The sequence below is a fragment of the Rattus norvegicus genome, chromosome 15 (genome assembly GCF_021556685.1).
Source record: "Rattus norvegicus strain SHRSP/BbbUtx chromosome 15, alternate assembly SHRSP_T2T, whole genome shotgun sequence".
NCBI lineage: Eukaryota > Metazoa > Chordata > Mammalia > Rodentia > Muridae > Rattus > Rattus norvegicus.
Window position 1 is genome coordinate 84,340,571 of NC_141548.1, and position 23,885 is coordinate 84,364,455.

At 43.6% G+C, this 23,885-nt stretch overlaps 1 protein-coding gene across 47 annotated transcripts in view; it reads left to right on the forward strand.

The window, feature by feature from the left end:
- Lmo7 (LIM domain 7) overlaps window positions 1–23,885 on the forward strand; it is a 202,842-nt gene that overhangs the window by 93,982 nt on the left and 84,975 nt on the right. For 33 of the 47 annotated variants that reach the window (NM_001001515.2, NM_001415119.1, XM_087586224.1 and 30 more), the window contains 1 exon segment: window positions 12,230–12,336. In NM_001001515.2, coding sequence (NP_001001515.2) covers window positions 12,230–12,336 — 107 coding nt within the window. 47 annotated transcript variants of the gene reach the window in all.

Here is a 23,885-nt window from a genome sequence, read left to right on the forward strand (position 1 = left end):
TGGAAGGATGGGAGAATGAGTGAAGGGGATGGCGGCCGTTAGAAGGTGGGAAGGTGAGGAAAAGTTTCTCTTGGAATGATGCAGGAACATAACTGGTGGACACATGGATTTCAGCTCACTAAGAGAACTTGGTTCAGTGCATCTCAGCCTGTAGGTTGAGAGCCCTTTCACAGGGGTCACCTAAGACCACTGGAAACCACAGATATTGACGGGGTGATTGCTTATGTTAGCACGGTTACGGTTATGAACTAGCAATGGAAACGATCTTAGGGTTGGCGGCACCATAACTCGAGGAGCTGTATTAAGGGGTTGCAACTCTAGGAAGGTTCTGAACTACAGAACAACTACAGAACTCAGTGTCCGTCTGAGTCACAATGCGGTCAGTACTTGCTTACCAGTCCCACAGGATAATGTTTGGATTTGGTTGGGACTGGTGACCCTGGGTGCGTAGTGGTCCTCTGGTCTCAAGTACAGGTAAGGGGACTGTAGTTTTGTTTTTAATGAGGATTTGAGTAAGGTAATATTTGTAAAGTGCTTTGGTTTGCTACCGGACGAAAAATAAAGTCCCAACAATAGGAAAAGTAGCCAGTTGAAATGAAGGACCAAGAAGATAATATAAGAACTGAAAATGCCCGTGCAGTCAGATGACAAAGGACATTAGAGAGAGAAAATTTGACCTTAGGAGAGGCTGTGGGGTCTTGGGAGATGAACTGCAATTTTGTTGACTTATGTTAGGAAAGGAGCGGTCTCGCTGTGCACTACGTACATGGGGTTTGGAGCAGTGCTTTTCCAGGGCCGAGACTTTAGAATAAAAGGAGTCAGCTTGGAGAAGCAGCAAGTCCTGGGGCTGGAAACCTTTGACTTAGGGCTGATGCTCCCGGGTGAGTGTGGGGTGGAGGTGGGGGAGTGCCTTGCAGAAGAAAGTGTTCACTCCCAGCTGGTTCCGGTGTTGCCAGGCAATTTCCCCACCTTAAATTTGCTTCATAAAAGCTCTTTTTTGCATTGTGATGCTGTGCTCTTTAAAGTAGCTGTATTTTGGAGCACAGGACCCTTTTAGCAAGCTGCATTTAGAAAAAAAAAAAAAGCAGGTGAGTTTTAGCATGATTTGACTTTTGATGGAATGTGCGATTTGAATAATGTGTAAATGTGTAAAACTGTCCCCTCATTCATGTGTCCTTTGGACAAAGTCTGCTACAGCTTCTGTGTAGGGTGCTATATCCCAGGTTAATTAAATATGTGGTCAAACAGCCTTTAGCAGAGCGCCCGGCCCTTTCCCCTTGGCTTCCTGTTGCCCTGCCCAGCTTTCTGCTCTGCCCTCACTTGCTGCTGTGGTAGGTTTTGCCCTTGTCTGCCAGCCAGTGCTGGCAAAGACTCAGCTGCCACGCTGCTGGATAATCTCCTGGTTCCTCTGTGTCTCTTGGCGCCTCCTCTGCCCTCTCATCGGTCCCTAGGCCTGTTCTCTTGAGTTACAAAACTTAACTGCTGCTCTTGGCCTCAGCTCTGAGCAAAGACCAAACTCTTTTCTTTGAGACCCAAGAAAACTGAAAAACAAAAACAAGCAAACAAGCAAGATGAAGCAGTGTATGGTGAGGTAAATCTGTAATCCCAGGGCTCAGGAGGCTGAAGCAGAAGGATCTTAAATTTGAGCCCTGCTTGGATTTTATAATTCGATCTTGTCTCAAGTCAACAGAAAAGGGACAAGACTGCTTTCTTTCCTCATAAATAAGATGTGAAGCTGGATTTCTGATGACTACGTTCATAATACTCATAAATGTGTGTATTTGTTGATAACTCTGTTTACTGTATTTGCTCTTAACTAAGCCATCTAAGCCAGAAGATTTAGGATGATTCTACCTCACAATAAATTAGAAAGCAAGGGTTAGCCGAACAAGATGCCCTTAGAAGGCTGAGGCAGGAGAGTTGACATGAGTTCAAGGCCAGTCTGGGCTATCTAGTGAATTTGAGGCAAGTGAGATCCTCTCTTAAAATATCCAAAAAAAGAAAAAAAAAAAAAAAAAAGGCAGCAGGACTGACTAGCTGATCAAGTTGTGACTCAACTGCTTTTTGGTGGGCTCTGTATACTTGAAATGCAAATTTAGATATATTTTTGTCACCCTGATATTTTGCAGTTTCTTAAAAAGAATTTTGATCACTTTCTATAACCTGAAAGGAGTCTTCAAGCGTTTTTGAGTATGTATAACATGGACTCCAATATCTCTAGGGATTTCAGTGCTCAGGGAAGAAGACTGGGTTTCACTTGAAAATGCTTTTGTGTGATTACCTCTCCAGACTGGAGACTCGTGGGGAATATTCCTCTAACATGGGCTGTACTTGAGAAGATCTGGGATGGAACCCAGCTTTCCACGTGTCTATCAGGCTCCAGGGCATAGCCAGTGACAGTTTTGTGACCTTGCTTTATGAGAAGCAGCTGTACCCCTGTGTATCAGCTTCATCTGCCTGGCTCCTCTGTGTTTGCACGGAACTGCCTGGCCGCTGGTGTTTGCAGAACACCAGTGGATCCGGCTGGATGTCTCTGCTTTAGTGGGTACCCATCTCTGCATCACTTATACCTGAGAGCATCTCGAGACTTTAGTGCTGCATCAAAACAAGAAAGGAATCAGGGTTTCTAAGTCTGTGCCTAACCTGATGCACATCGTGTACTCCTCTGTATATTAAAATGTTCACTTACAATAGGCTTGCGCCTCCCTCTGCTACTTTAAAGCCACAAGAAGAGGCTTGTGTTGACTGGGGAGTAGGACTTTGAGGTGGTATCTAGTGGGAGCTTTGGAATAAGCTTGGAAAGGCTCTCAAAGCAGACCCTTAAGCCTGGCTTCATTCTCATAATCTCTTAGGAAGTTGAGCTTAGTCATCTGTGAGGCATCCCTTTATTAGCCTCGTCTCTATAAAAACTCCCATTTCAGACAGACATTTCTTGACCTTATCTACTTGGGAAGTATTGACAGAAAGGGCTAGATGTAATGACGGGTCATTTCCATGTCTAGTTTTACACTGAGGAATGTGGATGATGTGATATATTCTCTCTGCCCTTCTGAAGTCAGCACCCTTAGTAGTTTTCACTGAGGATATTTTTGTTATTTTTCATTCTTCAAGTAATAATAATAATTACATAAGATAAGAGCCTAGGTGGTATAGTATACTTTAATAAGGGTATAGACATTTGATAATAAATGGTTTGATATAGAATAGAAAATAAATCTAGAACATAGTATCATTCATGTAAGTTAGACCATATGCACATTTAAAATGTGTGAACATCTGTGAGTGTGTGTGTGCATGTGTGTGTGTATGCATGTATGCATGTGTACATGTTTGTACAGGTCAAAGTTGAGCCTTGAATGTTCCTCAGGATTCACTCACCTTTAAAGCATTATTGCATTTATGCCTGTATGATACTCATGGCGTGCATGAGGAGGTCAGAGGACAACTTTGTGAAGTCAGTTCTCTTACTCCCTTAAGTGGGTTCCAGGCGTCACACTCCAGTCATCAGGCTAGCATGGCAAGGATTTGTATCCACAGACGCATCTCTCAGGCTCTATCGACCTTGACTTTAGAGATGAGAAGCCTTCTCATTGGCTTCTCCTCACGGAGCATTAAGCTGGTCAGCCATCAAGGCCCAGACTCTTCTGTGGAGAGTCTACACTCATGCACCACCATGTCCAGCTTGGAAACACGTGATGATGGGTTCCTGGGATCAGACTGTGGTCTTCCTACTTGAATGGTGAGCATTTTATCAACTGAGCCCTTTCCCCCCAGACACACAGCATTTAAAGAGAACACTACAACTTTAAACACATTGGCGAGGGCACCTCTTAGAAGTAATTTCTCAAGAAGAAATTCACATTAGTTTCCAAGTTAATCATTTAGTGCTATTTATGGTAACATGTAATCACTGAACATTTCAGGACTTCAAAGTTAAACCTCTTGATCATTAAGTCGTTTCTTTCTCTTTTCCTCCAGCCCCTGGCAACCATCAGCCTGTATTTTGTCTCTAGGGGCATAGCCATTTTGGATGTTGCGTTTAAATAGAGCATGTGACCTTTGAGAGCTGGCCTCTTTCACTTAGTATAATGCTTTGGGAGTTCACCTAACCTGTAGAACGTATTCATATTTTGTGGCTTTTTTTTTTTTTTTAGTGGGTGAGCATCAGCGTTGAATGCTGACAATGCAGAGTGTGCATCCATGTCTGTTTGTGGACATGGGAACTGTTTTTTTTTTTTTTTTTTATTAACTTGAGTATTTCTTATTTACATTTCAAGTGTTATTCCCTTTCCCGGTTTCCGGGCAAACATCCCCCTAATCCCTCCCCCTCCCCTTCTTTATGGGTGTTCCCCTCCCCATCCTCCGCCCAACAATCTAGTTCACTGGGTGTTCAGTCTTAGCAGGACCCAGGGCTTCCCCTTCCACTGGTGCTCTTACTAGGATATTCATTGTTACCTATGAGGTCGGAGCCCAGGGTCAGTCCATGTATAGTCTTTAGGTAGTGGCTTAGTCCCTGGAAGCTCTGGTTGCTTGGCATTGTTGTACATATGGGGTCTCGAGCCCCTTCAAGCTCTTCCAGTTCTTTCTCTGATTCCTTCAACGGGGGTCCTGTTCTCAGTTCAGTGGTTTGCTGCTGGCATTCGCCTCTGTATTTGCTGTATTCTGGCTGTGTCTCTCAGGAGCGATCTACATCCAGCTCCTGTCGGTCTGCACTTCTTTGCTTCATCCATCTTGTCTAATTGGGTGGCTGTATATTCATGGGCCACATGTGGGGCAGGCTCTGAATGGGTGTTCCTTCTGTGTCTGTTTTAATCTTTTCCTCTCTATTCCCTGCCAAGGGTATTCTTGTTCATGGGAACTGTTTTTGCATCTGGGTGTTGTGAATAGTGTGGTTATTGGTGTGTGGGTGTGTATGTGAACTTGGTTGAACATCTCTAACCTGAAGGTGAGGTTATGGAGGCGAGTATGGGATTGGACTGAGGAAGAAAAATGGTAAAATCACAAAAGGAAAGAGTCCTTGTGTAGAGTGATAGCTGACTGAAACAGGTGTGGTTGTTTAACTTAGGCTCTGGATGGTCACCCCAACAATTTCTATCTCTTGTTCTTTTACCTCTGACAAAAGAACGAAATGTTCTAAAGTAACAGGAGAATACGGTACTGGTTAAGGGCTTCTAGAAGGAGAGACCTTGGTGAGGACTTGCCTCACCTCTGGCCTAGGATTTGAATGTTTGTCAGCTTCATGCTATGCTCACACTCTGTCTTCAGGATGTAGGATGAACGCACAGCCCACATGATTGAGATATATACTTGGGGTTTCTACAAAATGGACAATAAAGGGATGGAGTTGTGGCAATAATTCTATTTTGTTCTAGCTGGATGTGAGAGCTGTTTCTGGGCATTCTCCCCACCCCCCATAGTGAGTATCCTAAGGGGTGGGGAGCAGTGGAGGAGGGGCAGTGATCTTCTGCATTTGGGGAATCTTTGCCAGGAGACAGGTCTTAGTCATTTATTTACTTCTTAGTCCTTTGGACTTTATGGTCATAAAGGTGCTTTGTATCATTGTCATTCTTTGAGTGGTTTTCATTCCTCGGGACTGCCGTGCGTGGGAGCATCCCAAACTCCATTCTGGAAACTTCCTCTCTTCCTCGTGTTTCATAATCCTTTTCATGTTTTCATAACTATTCTTCTTCTTCTGGTGCTAGATTTTCTTGCTTGCTTTTCTTTAACAGCCCTTTAAATATTGTTAATTGGAAGTCCTCCTTTCCCTCCTCTTCCCTCCTTTCCCTCTCTCCCTGTCTGTCTGTCTGCCTGGTCTGTCTGTCTGTACTGGAAAGCCAATCCAAGGCCTTTGGGAATACTGTCCAAGTGCTCTCCAACTGAGATATACCCTAGTGTTGTATTTTCTTGCCTTTCTCTCCACTTTGCTATTTTTCCTTTGGAGATGGGGTATTACTATGTAGCCCAGCTGAGCCCTAGCTCATGACCTTGCTTTTCCAAGAAGACTCATCTGCAACATTTAGTTTAACTACGGCCAATGCATGCCTGACTCTTCAAACCAACTCCCTAAAAACAAACAAACAAAACCTCCCTATTTTTTAATTGGATATTTTCTTTATTTACATTGCAAATGTTCTCCCCTTTCCTGGTTTTCCCTTCACCCTCACATTTCAGATTTATTTTTATTTTTACACGTAAACATGTTTTACATGAGTGTATGTTTGTGTACTATGTATATGCAATGCCCTCAGAAATGTGGAAGTGGGCACCAGCTCCCTGGAATTAGAGTTTCAGATGGTTGTGAGCTTCGTGTCAGCTCTGGGAACCAAATCCAGGTCCTTTGAATAAGCAGCCAGGCCTTCTAACCTCTGAGCCATCTCTCCAGCTCTCCTTAAATTATATTTTAAGATCAAATATTTCTCATGGGCTCAGAAGTTGATTTATTACTTTCATGGAGATCCTGCCCAGGGCATCTGAAGTACAGTATCTCTGTACACTTTATGTTCCAAAGTCGTGATGTTCTATGTTCCTTAATGTAAGAGTATCATGATAACGTGTTTCCAAGATGATTCTCCCATTCTGACAATCCCTCCTCTGTCCCTAGGAATTATACCCAGTCAGCTAGGTGCTCTTGTACAGACGTTTTCCCTTCTGTAATGAGAATTCCAGAATGTTCAAGTCCAGTCTGGATTCCGCTCTTCGATTGTAGCAAAACCCCAGAGGGGGGAGAGAAAGGGAAGAACGGAAGGAAAAGCACAAGGCACCTGGGCATCACGGGATTGACAGCTGTCCAGAATCTTGAGTCAGTATATGTTGCTAGAATTGAGAAATAGTTTTCAGGCCTAGATTAAATTCAGAGCATTGGCAGGAAAACAAGGTTAATGGTGAAGTTGAGGGTGTGGTTATAAAACCCTTTGAGTTCCTAGAAAGATGTAAGGTAGTGCCTAGAACTGTCCAACCCAGCAATAGGGTTTCTAAGATGCCCTGGGTTGTTGTTCCCCCATCTGCCTGGAAGCCCGGAGTAGAGGAGGTCCCTGGGCCTGGCTTTCTGAGAGGGTAGTGAAGCTCAGTGGGATTCACGGTGGAGCTGCCATTCCTTAGGAAAACAGTTTTAACAGGTGCTGTCGGCCTCTGCAGAGAGATCCGAAATCTTTAGTCTCCCCACAGTGTCTACAGGCAAGAGGCTAAACAGACGGAGAAAGCCACACAGCTGCTCACATAGGCTACTCTTCGAGGAAAAAGGAACTTAATGTTTTAGGTGAAACGAAGTGTCTGGAGGGAGGATCCAGATAACTGTGAAGACTTTGGGTCCTAATGGAGAAAGTTCCAGAAACTTCTAGGGAGAGGTGTTTCCTGTGTGCCTTTGGTTTCTCCACACACAGCTTGACCTGGGGTGTGGAAGATACGTAGGGTTCAGCTGTTCCCCACTTCCTCCCCTCCTGTCCTGTTTGCCCACATCTCTCTCCATAGCTACACTGAACTGAAGGGAGCTCGTTAGATAATGTTTATCTTTGTTGGTTTGTTTGTTTGTTTGTTTTTGCTCTTGAGGTGTCTCCCTGGCCATATTTAAAGCAGGCTCTCATGACACGACCGCTCCTTTTCGCTCACAGGCAGGTTGCGTTGAGAAGAGGCTCTACTCAAGGCTCTGCTCCGGGAAGCACACTTACACCACCTCACACACATCTGGAGCCGACTTTGATGATATTCTAGGTTTTGATCTTACCTTGATAAGAGATAAGGATGGGGGGAGGGGCTATGGTCCAGTGAGATGGCTCAGTGGGTGTGCTGGACAGTTTTATGTTACTAGTCACAGGCTGAAGTTCTCTGAAAGGAGGGACCCTGAATTAAGAAAATGTCACCTGAATGGCATTTTCTTAATGATTGATGTTGACGATGGTAGGGTAGCCCACTGGGTGATGCCATCCCTGGCTGGTGGTCATGGGTTCAGTAAGAAAGCAGGCTGGGCAAGCTGTGAGGAGTAAGGCAGTGAGCAGTACACCTCCTTGGCCTCGGCTTGAATTGTTGCCTCCAGGTTCCTGCCCTAATTGAGTTCCTGTCCTGACTTCCTTCAGTGACGGACTATGTGTGTGGATGCTTAAGTCAAATACGTTTTTTCCTCCCCCAACTTGCTCATGGTATTTCACGATAGCATTAGTAAACCCAAGACAGGGAGTAAAGGCATCTGCAAGGCTGGTGACTTGGAATTAGTTCTAGAACCTATGGTGGAGAGACCCAACTTCTCTGGTCTCCTCTACCTGTGTGCTGTGGCTGTCATGTATCCATACTACACACATGCACACCCCCCCAAATACACACACTAAACGCATAAGTAAATAAACAGAATTTGGAGGCCTCGAGAGAGAGAGTGTGAATTTTTTGTGTGAGGTTTGAATCACTGGTGTCCAGACAATGAAATGTTGGTGCCGATATTCCAGTGGCCTGTGGTTTTATTTATGTCTTTGTGTAGTCTTCACAGAACAGGGCTGGTTTTTTGTAACGGTAGAGTCCTGTAGAGACGATGGGACAAGACTTTCAAATCCAGGATGTGCTGCTTCCACTTGGCGCTCTCTCAGATCCCCGGCTCCGTCGGCCAGGCCTGTGGAAACATCTGTTTGCCCGAATTTGCCAACCACATGAGAGAGTTACCTTGGGAACAGTCACAACACCAGGACAGGCTTTGCACGAGGGCAGCCTCAGCTGACGGGCCCAGTTAGAGCTCAGTGAGGGTCCTCCAAGTCAGAATCACCCAGTCCAGGCTGTCCCCACAGCCCAGACTCTCCAATCCCTGGAGACCATTGTCTTTTGCCTGATGCAGCCGTTTCAGGATCATCTGCTTTGGGACACTGCATGAGTGACAGAGGTCCTGCAGTGAGCCAGCACAAACCAGAGAACTTTCTTTGGAGATCTTTCTGGCATTGTCATCCTGGTTTCTTAGTGAGCACGGCTATTACTAATGTTGGGGGGGAGGGGTATGAAAATCACAACCCTTCTTTTTCTGTAGTGTTTGCCCTTCTTTCACCCCCATAGAAACATGGTGAGAGGGAGCTACTTAGGTACTATTAGAGCTTATTATTATTATTATTATTATTGTTGTTGTTGTTGTTGTTATTTTGGTTTATTTTTTGGAGGTTACCTTTGGCCCTGACTGTGTAGGTATCACGTGTGTTTAAAGCGTGCTCCTTTTGAGAGGATGTCTTCTGCTGAGCTATAGAATATTTGCGTGAAGAACCAGGGGGTTTGGACACCCCTCTCCTTGCCTACAGAGTTGCCTGTCCTTTGTAATGGCTTGCAGATCAGCATGCCACTTGCTGCCTGGATAAAGAAAACGGGGCCAGAAAGCATAACTAATCTCTCTATAGCTAGTCCTGGCTCCCAGGCCAATTAGATGAGGTTGATTTCCATTTGTGCTTTTTTTGTTGTTGTTATTGCTTTTACTTTTTTTTTTTTTTTTTTCTAGTGAAAATGATTGTGCCAGCAAAGGCTAAACGCTCTCTTTTTATTATGCTGAGCTGGGTGCGGTTGCTTGATGCTGGAACAGACATGAAATTTTTATTTCATAATTTTGCGTATCCCCCGGGGCAAGGCTCCACTTGGATCCTTTGAAATTGCAGGAAATAAGTTGCCAGTGGGCTCCAGTCCAGGATGCAGGATGGAAGTTCTGATCCTGATTGGAGTAGGCCTCCTTTTCCAGTGTTTTCCAGTGTGTAAGCCATGCGTGAGTTTAGATAGAACGTTCGTCTGCTTTAAAACCGAGAACCACTAAAGCCTTTAAAACAGCAGTCTGCCTCATGGCTGATAAAAAGGTTTTACTCAAGACTAAGATCTAATCACATCACTTGTATTTTTTCCTTGAACTTTGTTCCCCGATGGAGTAGAGTCACTTTCGATTTGAAGTGGTTTCTCTCTAAATACTTAGATGGGCTTTGAGAAATGTGTGGCTTCTCCCTTATCAACTTGAACATTTTGTTCACCAGGTAAGTGCTATTATGTTTCTGTAAAGTATGTGGGGTGTTTTTACTCTTAGTTTCTTAAGATTATTCTATGTTTGATTGTGTTTTCCTATCTATCTATCTATCTATCTATCTATCTATCTATCTATCTATCCATCCATCCCAGGCACCCTGATTGAGGTCCGGTGTTTTCTAGGCAAGCATTCTTCCACTGTGCTTTATTCTCAGCTGATAATTTTATATGAATTTAAACATTCAGAGCCAAATTAAGCAGATATGAAGGTGCTTAATAGTTTATTTTTCCTCCCCCCCTTCCCCCTGCAAATGTGAAATTTGCTCCCTGTTGGATATGGGATATTGGCCTAATTAGACATTTTTGTTGTCTGTTCTTCCGAGAGTGGGCATTAAAATTATTAATTTGTGTTTTCAAATAATTACAGATAGCATAGCATTCAGATATTGTAAACCTACTAGTGAAGATACCATTGTATTTCTACTGGAGTTTTGCCAATAGGTTATCACTCTGTGTGTGTGTGTGTGTATGTGTACACATTTGTACATGTTCATGTTTGCGTACATGGCTATGTGTGCATGTGTGTACGCATGTGTAGGGAGGTCAGAGGTCAATTTTAGGTGTCTTCCTCAGTCTTTCTCTGCTTTATTTCTCGCCCTCACCTCTTGTACTTAATGCTAATTTAGAATTAAAGGATCCTCTTTAGGCTGTTCAACTCTTTTTTTTTTTTTTTTCCCTTTTCTTTTATTCGGAGCTGGGGACCGAACCCAGGGCCTTGCGCTTGCTAGGCAAGCGCTCTACCACTGAGCTAAATCCCCAACCCCTCAACTCTTTACTTAGAAATTTCTGTAATCTTCAGGGCCAACTTACTTCAAATGATGCAAACATTTCAGTTCCTGGCTAGTTCATTCATGTTGTCTTTGTCTGAGAGCATCCCGGAACAGCCTTCCTCTTGCACAAATAGTTTGTTGTTGTTGTTGACTTCTATTGTCCCCCGCCTGCTTCCTTGGCAGTCAGTGTTGCTTTTCTCCAGGCATACATTTTCCTTAAGTCCCCTTACACTCTGAGGAACCTAAGCTGTTGAATTGGCCTCTTCCCCTCCCATTCTTTCGGATATCCCTCTTACCTTGCATAACACCAACTCTGCTGCCTGTGCAGAGAAAGCACTGCCTTCTCCGAGTGGCAGGTAGTCTTTTAGTCTGTGGACCTCAGCTTGGGAAGGAGGTGTGGGGTGTGGCTCCAGGGAGGCCCATACCACAGAGGCGGTGTTGCCAGCCAACCTAAGTGGACAAGCATGTGCCAGCATGCAAGCAAGACATTCCCCTACCCACAACTCCCAGCGAAGCAAAAGCAGAGTCCACATGGAGTCACCAGGAACTCAGCCACATAAAATACTTCTTCTTTTTCAAGAGCTGTAAGGGGCCATGCCAAAGCTAATCCTGGTAACCAACTGTGTGTGGTTGCAAGGCAGCGCCCTGAAAATAGACTCCATCGTGAGAGGCATAGCACAGTGGCAAGCATTGGTTTGTAAATGGAGGATTGGGGCTTTGAAACTAGATAGGAGGTCAAGCTTGGAGGTGGGGGATAGGTTTTCAGTTTTTTTGGAGGCAGCTCTTCAGACAGGTGCAGGGAATGAGTAATATGCCACTCCCCAATGGCACAGCTCAGCCAATAAGCACCAGGCTTCTCCCCGGTCGTATAGCATGGTCTCTGTGCCTGTCACGAGCTGGATCAGCAACCAAACCCAGATTCCAGGTGTGGTATTCCACAGCCCTTCTGTAATTTGTAATCATAGAAACAGAACGTTCCTCCTCTTATTTCTTCGCTGCCAACAGTTTCTGGGTGGGTGAATGTCAGTAGCTGGAGTTATTTTTAAAGAGGTGAAGCTTGTCGTGCGGAGCTGGGAAGAGGGCGTTTGTTTGCAGAGCCGAGCTGACATCAAAGTGTAGATTTCTGCTCACTGGCTAGGCGCTTGTCCTATAACAGGTAATGTTTAACGTGCCAGTCACAAAGATCACAGACGCAGTGTATGCTCGGGCATAAGATAGCACCACCTTTTTATGCTCTGGAAGACTGAAAGGCTATACGTGCTCACGGACTTTTTTTTTTTTCCTCCTTCTTTCAAATACACTTATGCGGTGGTTCTTGCCACCGCCTCTTTTGCTGACTATAATTGGACTTTGAAGTTGCGAACTTGTATCATAAAAATTGGTAACCTTTGTCTGAGAGCAAGCTCGGCTAAGCAGTCACTTTCCAATTCTTTTCGCAGGATAACATAAACGTTTTTTTGAAAGCTTGTGAACAGATTGGATTGAAAGAAGCCCAGCTTTTTCATCCCGGGGATCTACAGGATTTATCAAACCGAGTCACTGTCAAGTAAGTTTCACCAGTGTGTTTTACATGTATAATAAACCTACCATATCTAAATGTTTTATACATATATATATATACATATAAACTCTGAAGGCTTGCAGCTTAAGTGAAAATGATTGCTGAGAATTTCTGTGCTTATGGAACTGTCTTTCCTCTGTGTCTTTCTTGTGTCTCATTTCCAAAATAGACTCTTTAAAAAAAAAAATCAGCCTGAGGAATGGAGAGTTGTGAGGCCATCTGTAATTGATAGCGTGTCAGGATCTTGCTGTAAATCTCTATACTGACCAGAGTTTTACGGCAATGCTCATGCTTGGTTGCTAATGGTGATGCTGTTCATTTTGATTATGAAGTGAATGCAGAGGCCGTTATTGTGCTTTAAAGGTAAAAAGGATCAGTTTAAAGTTGCTTTTAGGTAGTTGGAAAAATGACAGGGACAACTGGCGAAAGCCACCTTGGTCATATCTGGCAGGACCATCTTGCCCTAGGGCCAAGAACCTTGTCATCGGTTGCCATTAGAATACTGAACCTTTCCCACCATTCTAGTACTTTGGGCCAGATGGTCAAAGCGGAGGTGAACCCACGTTCATGGGCATTCTGCTGGAGTTCAGGTGGACAGTGGTGTCCGTGCGTGAGTGTATGGTTTCAGGAACATTCTTTTAATCTGTTAGGTTTTTTTCCCCTCCCCTACAAGTCTAATCTACATCCAGGAAATCCGTAATAAAATTATGTTGCTCGGTAAATGTGACATGGACGTTATATAATTTTGAAATAATACTTCCCTCGTTATCTGGCCTCTTGAACCTAATTAACATGTTTCCAAAGCGAGGAAACGTGCCTTGTTCCCCTTGTAGACAAAGTGAAAATGGAAAACTTTGTCTGTGCTCTAGATAAAGATTTGTGTACTTTCTGTCCCCATAGGATAGCGTCAGTCACCATTAAAACCAACCAGGAAATCTTAAACAGGGCCACTGTTTCAAGGGGGTGGGGTGGGGGCGAGAAATACTGCTATGAATAGTTTTGATAATCTTCGCTGTCCAATCTGAAAATCTCAGGCAGTACTAGTTGCTTTAAAATGTAACAGTAAATATTTTCAAACGAACGACCTGTCCCACATGGGCCCACCTCTTTCTGTGAGCTGTTTTTCCAACTCCACAGTGATAATATCTTCCTGGAAGGGTAGTCTGTCCACATTTCTGATGAATTTGAAAGTTCCAATCTGAAGTTTTGTTGCTGAAAATACCTTCCCTATATTCAGGGTCCTTATAACGTCTGTTGAAAGTGAAAAACTATTTAATTTTTCCCCCTACTCACTACTTCCTACCCCAGGACCTATCTGGGGAAAGAGACTTCAACCTTTGAGATATTCTTTCCCTTGAGCTGGTGATGTGTATTAGGGCTAAGTGTGTTCTCTACGGTCATATCGCTTTGAACCTTGGCAGCCTAGACTTGAAGAGGCTTACAGACTGGGAGAAACATGTTTGCTGGCCCCTACTTTCAAGAGCCTTGCACACAGGGCCTGCCTGGAACTGCTTCCAGGAGTGGTTGGGTCTAGAGTGTTGACAAGAAATCAGTATCTGGGCTCAGCCTTCAGTGAAATTAAATTACTGACAAAGTGAAACCGGGATTGTGCGAAGCTGAAGCCGGCAGAACAACTTGGTTGAGTGGAAACCACAAACCTGTCACAGCACGGTGTACCTCGCTCGTTCAGGGTGAGAGCCGCTCTCCGTCTGCTTGAACACTTTCAGTGCTTGAGTCTTGCTGGGCCTTAAAGGGTGAGCTCTGGGTCTACCGCAGTGAGAGGCTCAGTGCCTGTCAGACAAGATTGAAGATCACTGATAAATGACTTCCCTTGTGCTTCGAGAAAGCGCCGTTCATTATGAGATCAGGCTTAACGGGAGACAAATGACTGCTTAGTGAAGAGAGAAGTGTGGTTGTTGGTTTTGGTTTGGACTGTTATGTAACACATAGGCTCCCGTAGGTCGACTCTTGACCTAGCATTGTTGTAGATTAAAGGACTTGGCATCGATTAGATTGGTGGTTCTCTTGTGGAGGTAGTTTTCCCTCCCTGGGGACATTTGGCAAGGTGTGTGGAGACATTTTTTTTCATTGTCGTCATTGGTGTGGGGTGCCTACCCAGTGGGTTAGGGTGACACTAAGTGCCCTATAACCCATAGGACAGACTCAACAGGGGAGGGGTTTTCTGTTCCAGGTGGTAATAATGCTGGGGTTCAGAAATTCCAATATAGGCATAGAAGACCCTCTTTGCCAGCAAAAGAAGCTATGGGGAAATGAAGGACTCTGACTAGGCTTGTGACACTGCTATGATGTCACGGCACGTTTGCTGTCGTCTAATAATTACATTTCTGTGTGAGTTCAGTATACTTATTTAGTCGCAAGGGTCCTCCTTGTGAGTTGTCTGAGAGCGTCAGTGTGTGTAGTATTCCGAGATTGTTTTACTCATCTACAAACATTTGATTTGGCAAAAATGTCGTAAGTGACGTGTGGTGCTGTTACTGAGCCACTTGGGCTATCTCAGGGCACGCAGATGTAGGCTGGCCTTGCTGCACGTGCAAAGCAGCCATGGTATACCAGGAGAGAACAGTAGCAGTTAATCCGCTCTGTGCTGGGAGCAGAAGGTGTTCAGTCTGTGGGTGGAGGAGAAGATACAGTGGCTGCACTGAGTGAGGGAGAGTTGCAGCGTGCTTGAGAGTGAGGACAGAAACGGTTCGGGAGTTGCTGGCACTGAGTTTGGAGGAACCGAGAGCTAGGACATTGCTTTTCAGCAGCGTGTGCCTTACAATTGAATTTGCAATGCATTCCCACCAATAAGACAGAATTAGAGCTCTCCTCATGCTTCTGTAACCGCATGCACTCATGTACGATTGAGTTTCCTCAGGTGCTTCACCTGCTGGAAGTGGGAGTTTGAAGTTTTTCACAGTGCATTTGAATGATGCTACTCGTTTTGGTATTGTGTCTTACTCACAGGTCAGTAGGAGCCATTCATATTTATTTGTTTTTCTTCCCAAAGGGTTAATAAATAAACTTAGGACTTGATCTCCATGAATGGCAGCCGAGGGTTAACCCAGTCTGTGGCCATGAAACTTAGCCTCACATCTTTATAACCATTTTACCGAGTTGTCCTACCTTTACAGAATTGAACCTTACCTAATCCATGGGGAATGAATGATGAGGCGCCCCCTACCCAGTGACCACAGAGGCAGGCCAAGAACACTGAGAGCACCCCAGAACAGATGTGAAGGTCTCTGATGATTTCAGATCAAAAAGAGAGAAAGAGAGTGACCGATTATGTGAAAAACTAACTCACTGGAGAAATCCTACACCCTGTCTTACAGGACTCTGAGTCGGTGGCAGGGTCAGGCTCGATATTAAAACTTTGTATGTTTAACAACTTTTGACTTAAAAAGTAAAGCTCATATTTAAAGCATCGCTTAAAACCACTTCTTTTTCTCTTTTAGCGTGTGTGTGTGTGTGTGTGTGTGTGTGCGCGCGCGCGTGCACCCACGCACGTTCAGTGGTTCCCTGTACGTGTGCAGATGCACTTATGCACCATACACACACATGTGGCGTCCAGAGGTTGAAGCTGGTGTCTTCTCTCAGTTTCTATTTGAGTCTTTATATTTTTGGTTGTGACTCTAGCCTTTAACAGCTGAGCCATCTCTCCAGCCCTCTACTTGAATTTTTGAGACAAGGTCCCTTACTGTCCTGAAACTTGCCAAGGAGGCTAGTCCAGATGGCCAGTGAGACCACAGCGTCTTCCGGCTTTTCATCACCTAGGGCTGGGGTTTCATGTGCAGGGCCCTGTGCCTGGCTTTTATGTGCGCGATCGAGATTTTAACTTGGTTCCTCATGTTTTGCCCAGGAAGTACTTTACTGACTAGTGAGCCATCTCCCCGAGCTACTCAAAACAATTTCTATCAAACATTGCAAGTTGCAGATTTGAACAGGCTGTAAACATGTTTGTTCCCTCCACCCCCTCAGCACTGCAGTCTAGATTTTAACACTTTTTCAGATGCATTCTGTTCATAACATAATTACTGAATGGCAGTGCTTTTGAACACAATATTACAGTAAGGAAATTATCTTCTCGTATGGATTTAGTGCTCCTTTTATTTAGGTCAGCAACACTTTAGTATGAAATGCAACTTTAAACAGTGCTGTCTTCTGGCTTTTCTTCCTATGTATTACCTTTAAGGTACAGATAATCAGGTTGTTTTTTTCTTTTCTTTTCTGGCCTTAAACACTTGCTAGTTGCCAAAGAACAGTGATCGGAAGTAAAATTAGTATTAATATGTACTCATTACGAAACTTATGAGAAAGTCAAAATGACATTCCAGGTGTTCAGATCTATGGTTTCAGAGGCCAGCCTGATTTTTTTTTTTTTTTTTTTTTTTTTTTTTTTTTTTTGTGTCACAGCACCGTGAAGTCATTAAGGCTCCCAGATGGCACTCTAGGCAAAGTCTGTCAAATGTGTTTCAGTGTCTATGAATTTATCTGTAGTTTTTTCAGGTAGATATAATTAATATGAGTACTTTTTACTCTAGATTATTATGTCTTTCCTTTTTTTTTTTCTCCATCTTTATTAACTTGAGTAGTCCTTATTTACATTTCAATTGTTATTCCCCTTCCCGGTTTCCGGCCCAACATCCACCTAGACTCTCCCCCTCCCCTTCTCTATGGGTGTTCCCCTCCCCATCCTCCCTCCATTACCGCCCTCCCCCCAACAATCACATTCACTGGGGGTTCAGTCTCAGCAGGACCCAGGGCTTCCCTTCGACTGGTGCTCTTACTAGGATATTCATTGCTACCTATGAGGTCAGAGTCCAGGGTCAGTCCATGTCTAGTCTTTAGGTAGTGGCTTAGTCCCTGGAAGCTCTGGTTGCTTGGCATTGTTGTACATATGGGGTCTCGAGCCCCTTCAAGCTCTTCCAGTCCTTTCTCTGATTCCTTCAATGGAGGTCCCGATCTCAGTTCAGTGGTTTACTGCTGGCATTCGCCTATGTATTTGCTGTATTCTGGCTGTGATGTCTTTCCTTTTTGCAACTGTTTGTATGTGTGTCTCTGGGAACATATATATATCATGGGTGTGGGTGCGCTCATAGGCCAGGAGAAGGTATTGGATCCTCTGGAGCTGGAGTTACAGACAACTGGTTGACCTGAGCACTGGGTAGTTAATCATGGAGTCATTTCTCCAGCCACCATTAATTTTTTTTCTTAAATTTAAGCCTGGTTCTAGATTAATATTATTTTTGCAATTTTGCCTTTTAAATGGGTATTTTTTTTCCCACTTCCACTTTTTTTTTAAATATTTATTTATTATATATAAGTACACTGTCGCTGTCTTCAGACACACCAGAAGAGGGCATCAGATCTCATTACAGATGGTTGTGAGCCACCATGTGGTTGCTGGGATTTGAACTCAGGACCTCTGGAAGAGCAGTCAGTGCTCTTAACCACTGAGCCATCTCTCCAGCCCCCCACTTTTTTTTATCTAAAGCAAGCTAGCACTATCCAAGCTCGGATCTGTCCCTCGAGCATGATGACTTCCACCTGTCACTGTGTGTCACTATTTTAAGTGTTCAACTCCAGAAAGAGCAGGCAGAAAGGGCATTCACTGTGCCCTGTACACCTGTGTCTCCTTGGGCTCCTCTTCAGGGAATAGAGACTTCCTGGCATGGGAACATGAAGTCCTCTGAGAGGTCTGTGGCCCTGGTGGATGCCATCAGGTGAAATTGGTGAATGCTTGTCATGTGCACATCTGTGAGTCCTCACCTCTGCTCGGGGAATATGACGTTAAGGTCTGACGTTAAGTAGTCCTAGCAGAACGCAGCTTTTATTTGTCCCCGATTTTTGCTATTTCCAGTTCTTAATCTATTCCTCAGAAGCAAAAGCTTCTGCTCCTTCTTCCTTCCCTTTCTCTACTCCAAATCTCAAGCTGTGCCACTGGGCCTGATCTGCTTGGTCAGCTGGCTGTGATTTCATGCTCTGGTCTGATGAGAGTCTTTACCGTCACGGGCAACCTTACTTATATTCATGCTTCAAAGGGCCTCCCTCCATGGCTGATCTGATTAGCAGTTGACACCAGTCAGGCCATGGGAGTTTGACAGGTTATCGCCTCCCCCATCAGATAGCAACTGTTTCATAACAGGGCCTGAGACAGGTACTTTACTGAAAGACATTCGTCTGTCTTTCAAATCATTGTCTGTAGGGCCCCTGTGCTCAACCAATCTTGCTTTTAAAATTACATGCCCAGGCACATCGGTAGTCCCCCCCACCCCAGCTGTTGATTTATCCATTTCTTTTAGATTTACTTTATGTGAATGAGCCTTTTGCTCACATGTGTGTCTGAATCACATGCACCTGATGCCTGTGGAGTTTAGAGGGGGGTGCTGGGTCCCCTGAAACTGGAATTACCGATGGCTATGAACTTATCATGTGAGTGCTGGCAGCTGAGCCCAGGTTATCTGCAAAGGTAACAATTGCGGAGCCATTTTTCCAATTTCTCCCAGCTGGTGTGAGCTACCAGCATTAGGTGGTATTTCTCTCAGAGTTTCTTGCTATGTTCTGGTCTGTTTCTTCTTCTTCTTCTTCTTCTTCTTCTTCTTCTTCTTCTTCTTCTTCTTCTTCTTCTTCTTCTTCTTCTTCTTCTTCTTCTTCTTCTTCTTCTTTTTCTTCTTCTTCTTCTTCTTCTTCTTCTTTTTCTTCTTCTTCTTTTTTTCTTCTTCTTCTTCTTCTTTTTTTCTTCTTCTTCTTTTTTTCTTCTTTTTCTTCTTCTTCTTCTTCTTTTTCTTTTTCTTCTTCTTCTTCTTTTTCTTCTTCTTCTTCTTCTTCTTCTTCTTCTTCTTCTTCTTCTTCTTCTTCTTCTTCTTCTTCTTCTTCTTCTTCTTCTTCTTCTTCTTCTTCTTTTAGATTTATTTATTTATGTATATGAGTGCACTGTTGCTGTCTTCACACACACCGGAAGAGGGCATCAGATCCCATTACAGATGGTTGTGAGCCACCATGTGGTTGCTGGGAATCAAACTCAGGGCCTCTGGAAGAACAGTGTTCTTAGCTGCTGAGCCATCTCTCCAGCCCCATTCTGGCCTGTTTTAACATCATCTGTGTGATGGCAAAAATATATGCCCAAGTTTATTTCTGAGTAAAAGAGACACTTCATTGAGGAGGAGAAAGCTTTGTTTTAGAGAGGTAATTTACCTGTTTACCATGTTAAAACATTGATACGGCTTTCTGACAGGTACTTACAATCCCTATGATGGGATTTGCTTGACCATTTGACAGTCCGATGAATTCATGAATGTACCATGTAGATAAATCCACAGGTGATTGAGGATGTAAGTCAGTGTGGAGAGGGCTTGTTGAGCATGCGCAACATTCTGAGTTCAAATCCTCTTCAGCTGGGTATGGTGATGTATGCCTATAAATGCCAGGGCAATGAAGACAGGAGTGTGCCAGGGGTTGCCTATAATCCCAATATAAGGAAAGTGGAGACAGATCAGAAATCCAAGATCATCTTTAGCTATGCAATGAGAAGGTGACTTGCCTGAGCTACCAGGCAGCCTGTCCTCCTGACACCCAGCAAAGGAAGAATAGGTTCTTTGATTTAAAAAAAGTACAATCATTTGAACTTTTTAATTAAGGAACTCTTCTAACTGGAGGGCACATGGATTTTCCATTTGGGATCTCTATGTTCTTATTCATTTACGTGAAAACTTTCTCCAAACCACAAAAACTATTTAAAAACAAGGAACAAATATTAGTCCTTTTATCTCCTGTTCTGGTACCCAGTGGAAATGTTGATGTGAAAATTGGATTTTAATTATAGTCACAGCCTGGGTACTCCCAAGATCACACCCCAAAGGTGGGGAAAAGCTGATTTTTTTTTTTCCCCATTGCCCGGTTTTCCTTTGTTCTCATCAGATGCAGAGCTGACCCAGCAAAGCAGTTGCTGAACTTCTGGTTTCAGTTACCTTTGACCTATCATTGTAGGGTAATGATATGGTATATTACAACACGTTCTGAAACTGCACAGCGTGGAAGAGAGGCGAGCTTATCGCTTACTTGCCAAGAGGAAGCAAAGCGAAGTGGGAACTTTGAACCATGAGTCTTTCAAAGCAGTTGGTGCAAGTTTCAGTAAATCCTTCGATCATTGTATAAATGATACATATTTACATCTGGTGTGTTTATAATTACATAATTGCATTTGTGTACTCACATGACCTATTAGAAACCTGGCACAGCCATTTCCTTTCTATGTGCTCATAGTATGATTATGTACCTTTGTCTGGTGAAATCTGAAATGCACATTTCAGGGTGGTTATGTAGGATGTGAAATTTTCTGTAAAGCTTAAGGGCAAGGAAGAGTTTTGAAAGCAGGCGTTCCTGGTGAAGGTAAATTCTTACAATAAGTCACAAATGTTACTTTAATAAGACATTTCGCCTACAATTACAGTAAGCCTTCCTCTCAAAGCTGGTAGCATGCTGGTTGGTAAACTACCTGTCATGGTGATAGTGACACAATTAAAAGCCATCTGGAGACTTGAATACTAAGAAAATCGACCATTCCCTGGTGGTTCGTTTGAACTGTTTCCATGAAACCTCTGGCTGAGATTCAATCACTTTTCTCTGAGATCCAGTAATAAAATTCAAGTGAGGAGTGTCACTTGCCATGGCTTCTTCGAGGATTTTTGGTGTCTCCTGAGTTGGGCTAAACTTTTGTTTGTTGTGGTAAATGTTTGACCTCAGTCAGGGGTTTCTACCCTACCTTAGATCATTCAGGTCCCAGATAAGAGACAACTTTTATATTTATAATTAGCCTTAAATAGCACTAGAGCTGGGCAGATGTCTACCCTATTAGTATCTACTTCCCTATCAATAACCTTGAGTTATAACTTGCCATATAACTTGCACCTGGACAACTCTGAACTCCAATTGGCCAGCCCTCACGTCCATGTTTTCATGACTCACCTACCCCATAGCATCTTCTCCTCTCTCCCTTGTGGTTCTCCTCAGACCCCAAGGCTGGAAACAGAAACTCTGTCTACCTCTCTTCTGCCCAGCTATAAGCTGCTGGCATCTTTATTCAACCAATAATCTGAAAGTAAGGAGCACGGTTACGTAACATCACTCGGTGGACAGAAGGATTCCCTTGTCCCCAGGGACAACTAGGGCCAGTATCGCAATACACAGCAGCAGACCAAACCTCTACACTTGTATTTTTGGTGGCCTCAGCCAGGTCACTTTTCCTCCTTGTGATGGATCAGCGGACCATCTCTGTAAGTGTACCATCATGACAAATGGTAATTTCTTGCTTGCTTTGTACCATGCTGTGTGCTAAGTTCTGGAACTAGATCACTAAAAATGACAGAGGTAATTGCCGTCTGCCTGAAATCTAGACGGTACTACGGCTTGGATGGCCTAGAGAGTGTTGTGTTGCTTACGGAAATCAGCATATACGCGTACAGCGCCCAGCTTTTAGCAAGTGCCCGATGAGTACTAAAGTGTTACTGTGAACATTTGCATAATCTAGTTGCCTCTCTTGATCCTGTGAAGAAAATACATGTACCATTGAGGGAGAAAGTTGGCGCTGGCTGTTTAAATTGTGATTGTCAGTTATGGGTCTTTGTTTTTCTGAATTTAGGCAATCTGGGACTCACTCTCTTTATTGGGGGTAGATGCTTGACTAGATGTCTAGTTATATGCATGTGACTGTGGGTGCCTACAGAAGCCAGGGGGGTCGGCTCTTCGTGGAGCTGCACTTCATCCTATGTGGGTGCTGAGAACTGGGTGCTGATGCATTCCAAGAGCAAGGCATGTTCTCTCCAGCCCCTTTAAATAAAAGTATTGGCAAAGACTCTATGGTCAGCCGACTTGATATAATGACTAGAGTGAAGGGTCTGCTGTCATTTCTGTCACATTGCATGCGGGACCAAGTGGCCGCATTAGTCAACTTTTTAAAAATTCAGGTTTCCACTGTATTTCCTGAAAAGGTCAAGATTTTAATTTGAATTATAATCTCCATTTTAAGAAAGGGCAAACCAGGGGCTGGAGAGATGGCTCAGCGGTTAAGAGCACCCTACTGCTCTTCCAGAGGTCATGAGTTCAAATCCCAGCAACCACATGGTGGCTCACAACCATCTGTAAAGAGATCTGATGCCCTCTTCTGGTGTGTCTGAAGACAGCTACAGTGTACTTATATATAATAAATGAATAAATCTTAAAAAAAAAAAAAAAAAAAAAAAAAAAAAAGAAAGGGCAAACCAGAAATACTTCCACAGATTCAATGATGCCATTGCAGCGCATTCAAACCCAAGCTAATGTTGCCTTCTCTCCCCATTTTGTGAAGTGTCGTCCAGACACAGGGAGGTGATTTACGAAGATGAGGTCAGAAGCCATTATCAGAAAGGATGCTGGAGGGCTTGCATTCTTTCTCTTCTTGGAATAGCCATTCGTGATCTTGACTAAGATCAAGAGTGCATTTCAAGGCAGTCCTCCACTGAGAATAGACTTAATTGCTCCTCTGGGCTGGGCCACTTTGTCCCATCGAAGTGTAAAAAGCCTTGGTTTTATGATCAGAAGTGTTTATACCCATAGGCATCCATAGTTTAAAGTGTGGTAGGGTTGAGGGTGAACAAGTATGGAGGATCAGTTTTACATACAGTGAGAAATTAAAACAAAAAGGAACTATGGTTTTCTATTGATGTTTTAAAAAATACATTAATAAATAGAATAGACATAGAAGCTGTTCATTGGTTATCATTTGTTTGCTTCTGGACAGTCTAGGCTAAGGAAACAGTAACAGTTAAAAGGAAATTTCCTGGTATAGTTTCTGGCATTCTGGGTGAGGTTGGTGGCTGAAGACTTCATCCTTCATCTCTCAGACACATACACCTTTCTCGTGCTTCTCCTATAAATGGAAGATTTATAAGCACCGAGCAAATATGTACAGTATCCCATGCAAACAGTGCCGGCACCACTGGAGAGACTTTCAACACGAAGGAAAAAGGCCACCTGTCATTGAAATCTAAGAGGCACGCACTAATATTCTCAAATGTGATTGGTATGGTTTTTGTAATGTTATCATCTGAAAAGCATATGAAAGACAGTTTGAAGGAACGCAGCTAAGATTAGCCAGCTTTTCCTAAGCTTTAAAAGGAAAGTAGGATTTAGGGAGCTTGAGAGAAGCACCTGCTTTGAATTAAGCACTATTTGCATTAACCCTGCTTCAATTGTCACTTTACCTCGAGTTTGCTCTGTGGGCTCAGAACAGTTACAAAATATCTCGAGTCCCAGGGTTCCTGCAGTTCTCTCTCACTGGAACAATATCAACAGCTGCCAGCCCCAAATACTTCTGCTTCGTATTTTCTCTCCTCAGTTTACCGAGCTGTGGAAACTTTCCTCTAAGGACTGCTGTTCAGTGTTACTAGGCTTCTTTTGCTTCATCTTGGAGAAAAAAATTCTAGAAAAGTGTATTTACTTATAAAATGTCACTTCCAGATTTCTGTGACTCTGAAGAGCCCAGACTGGTGAATTTA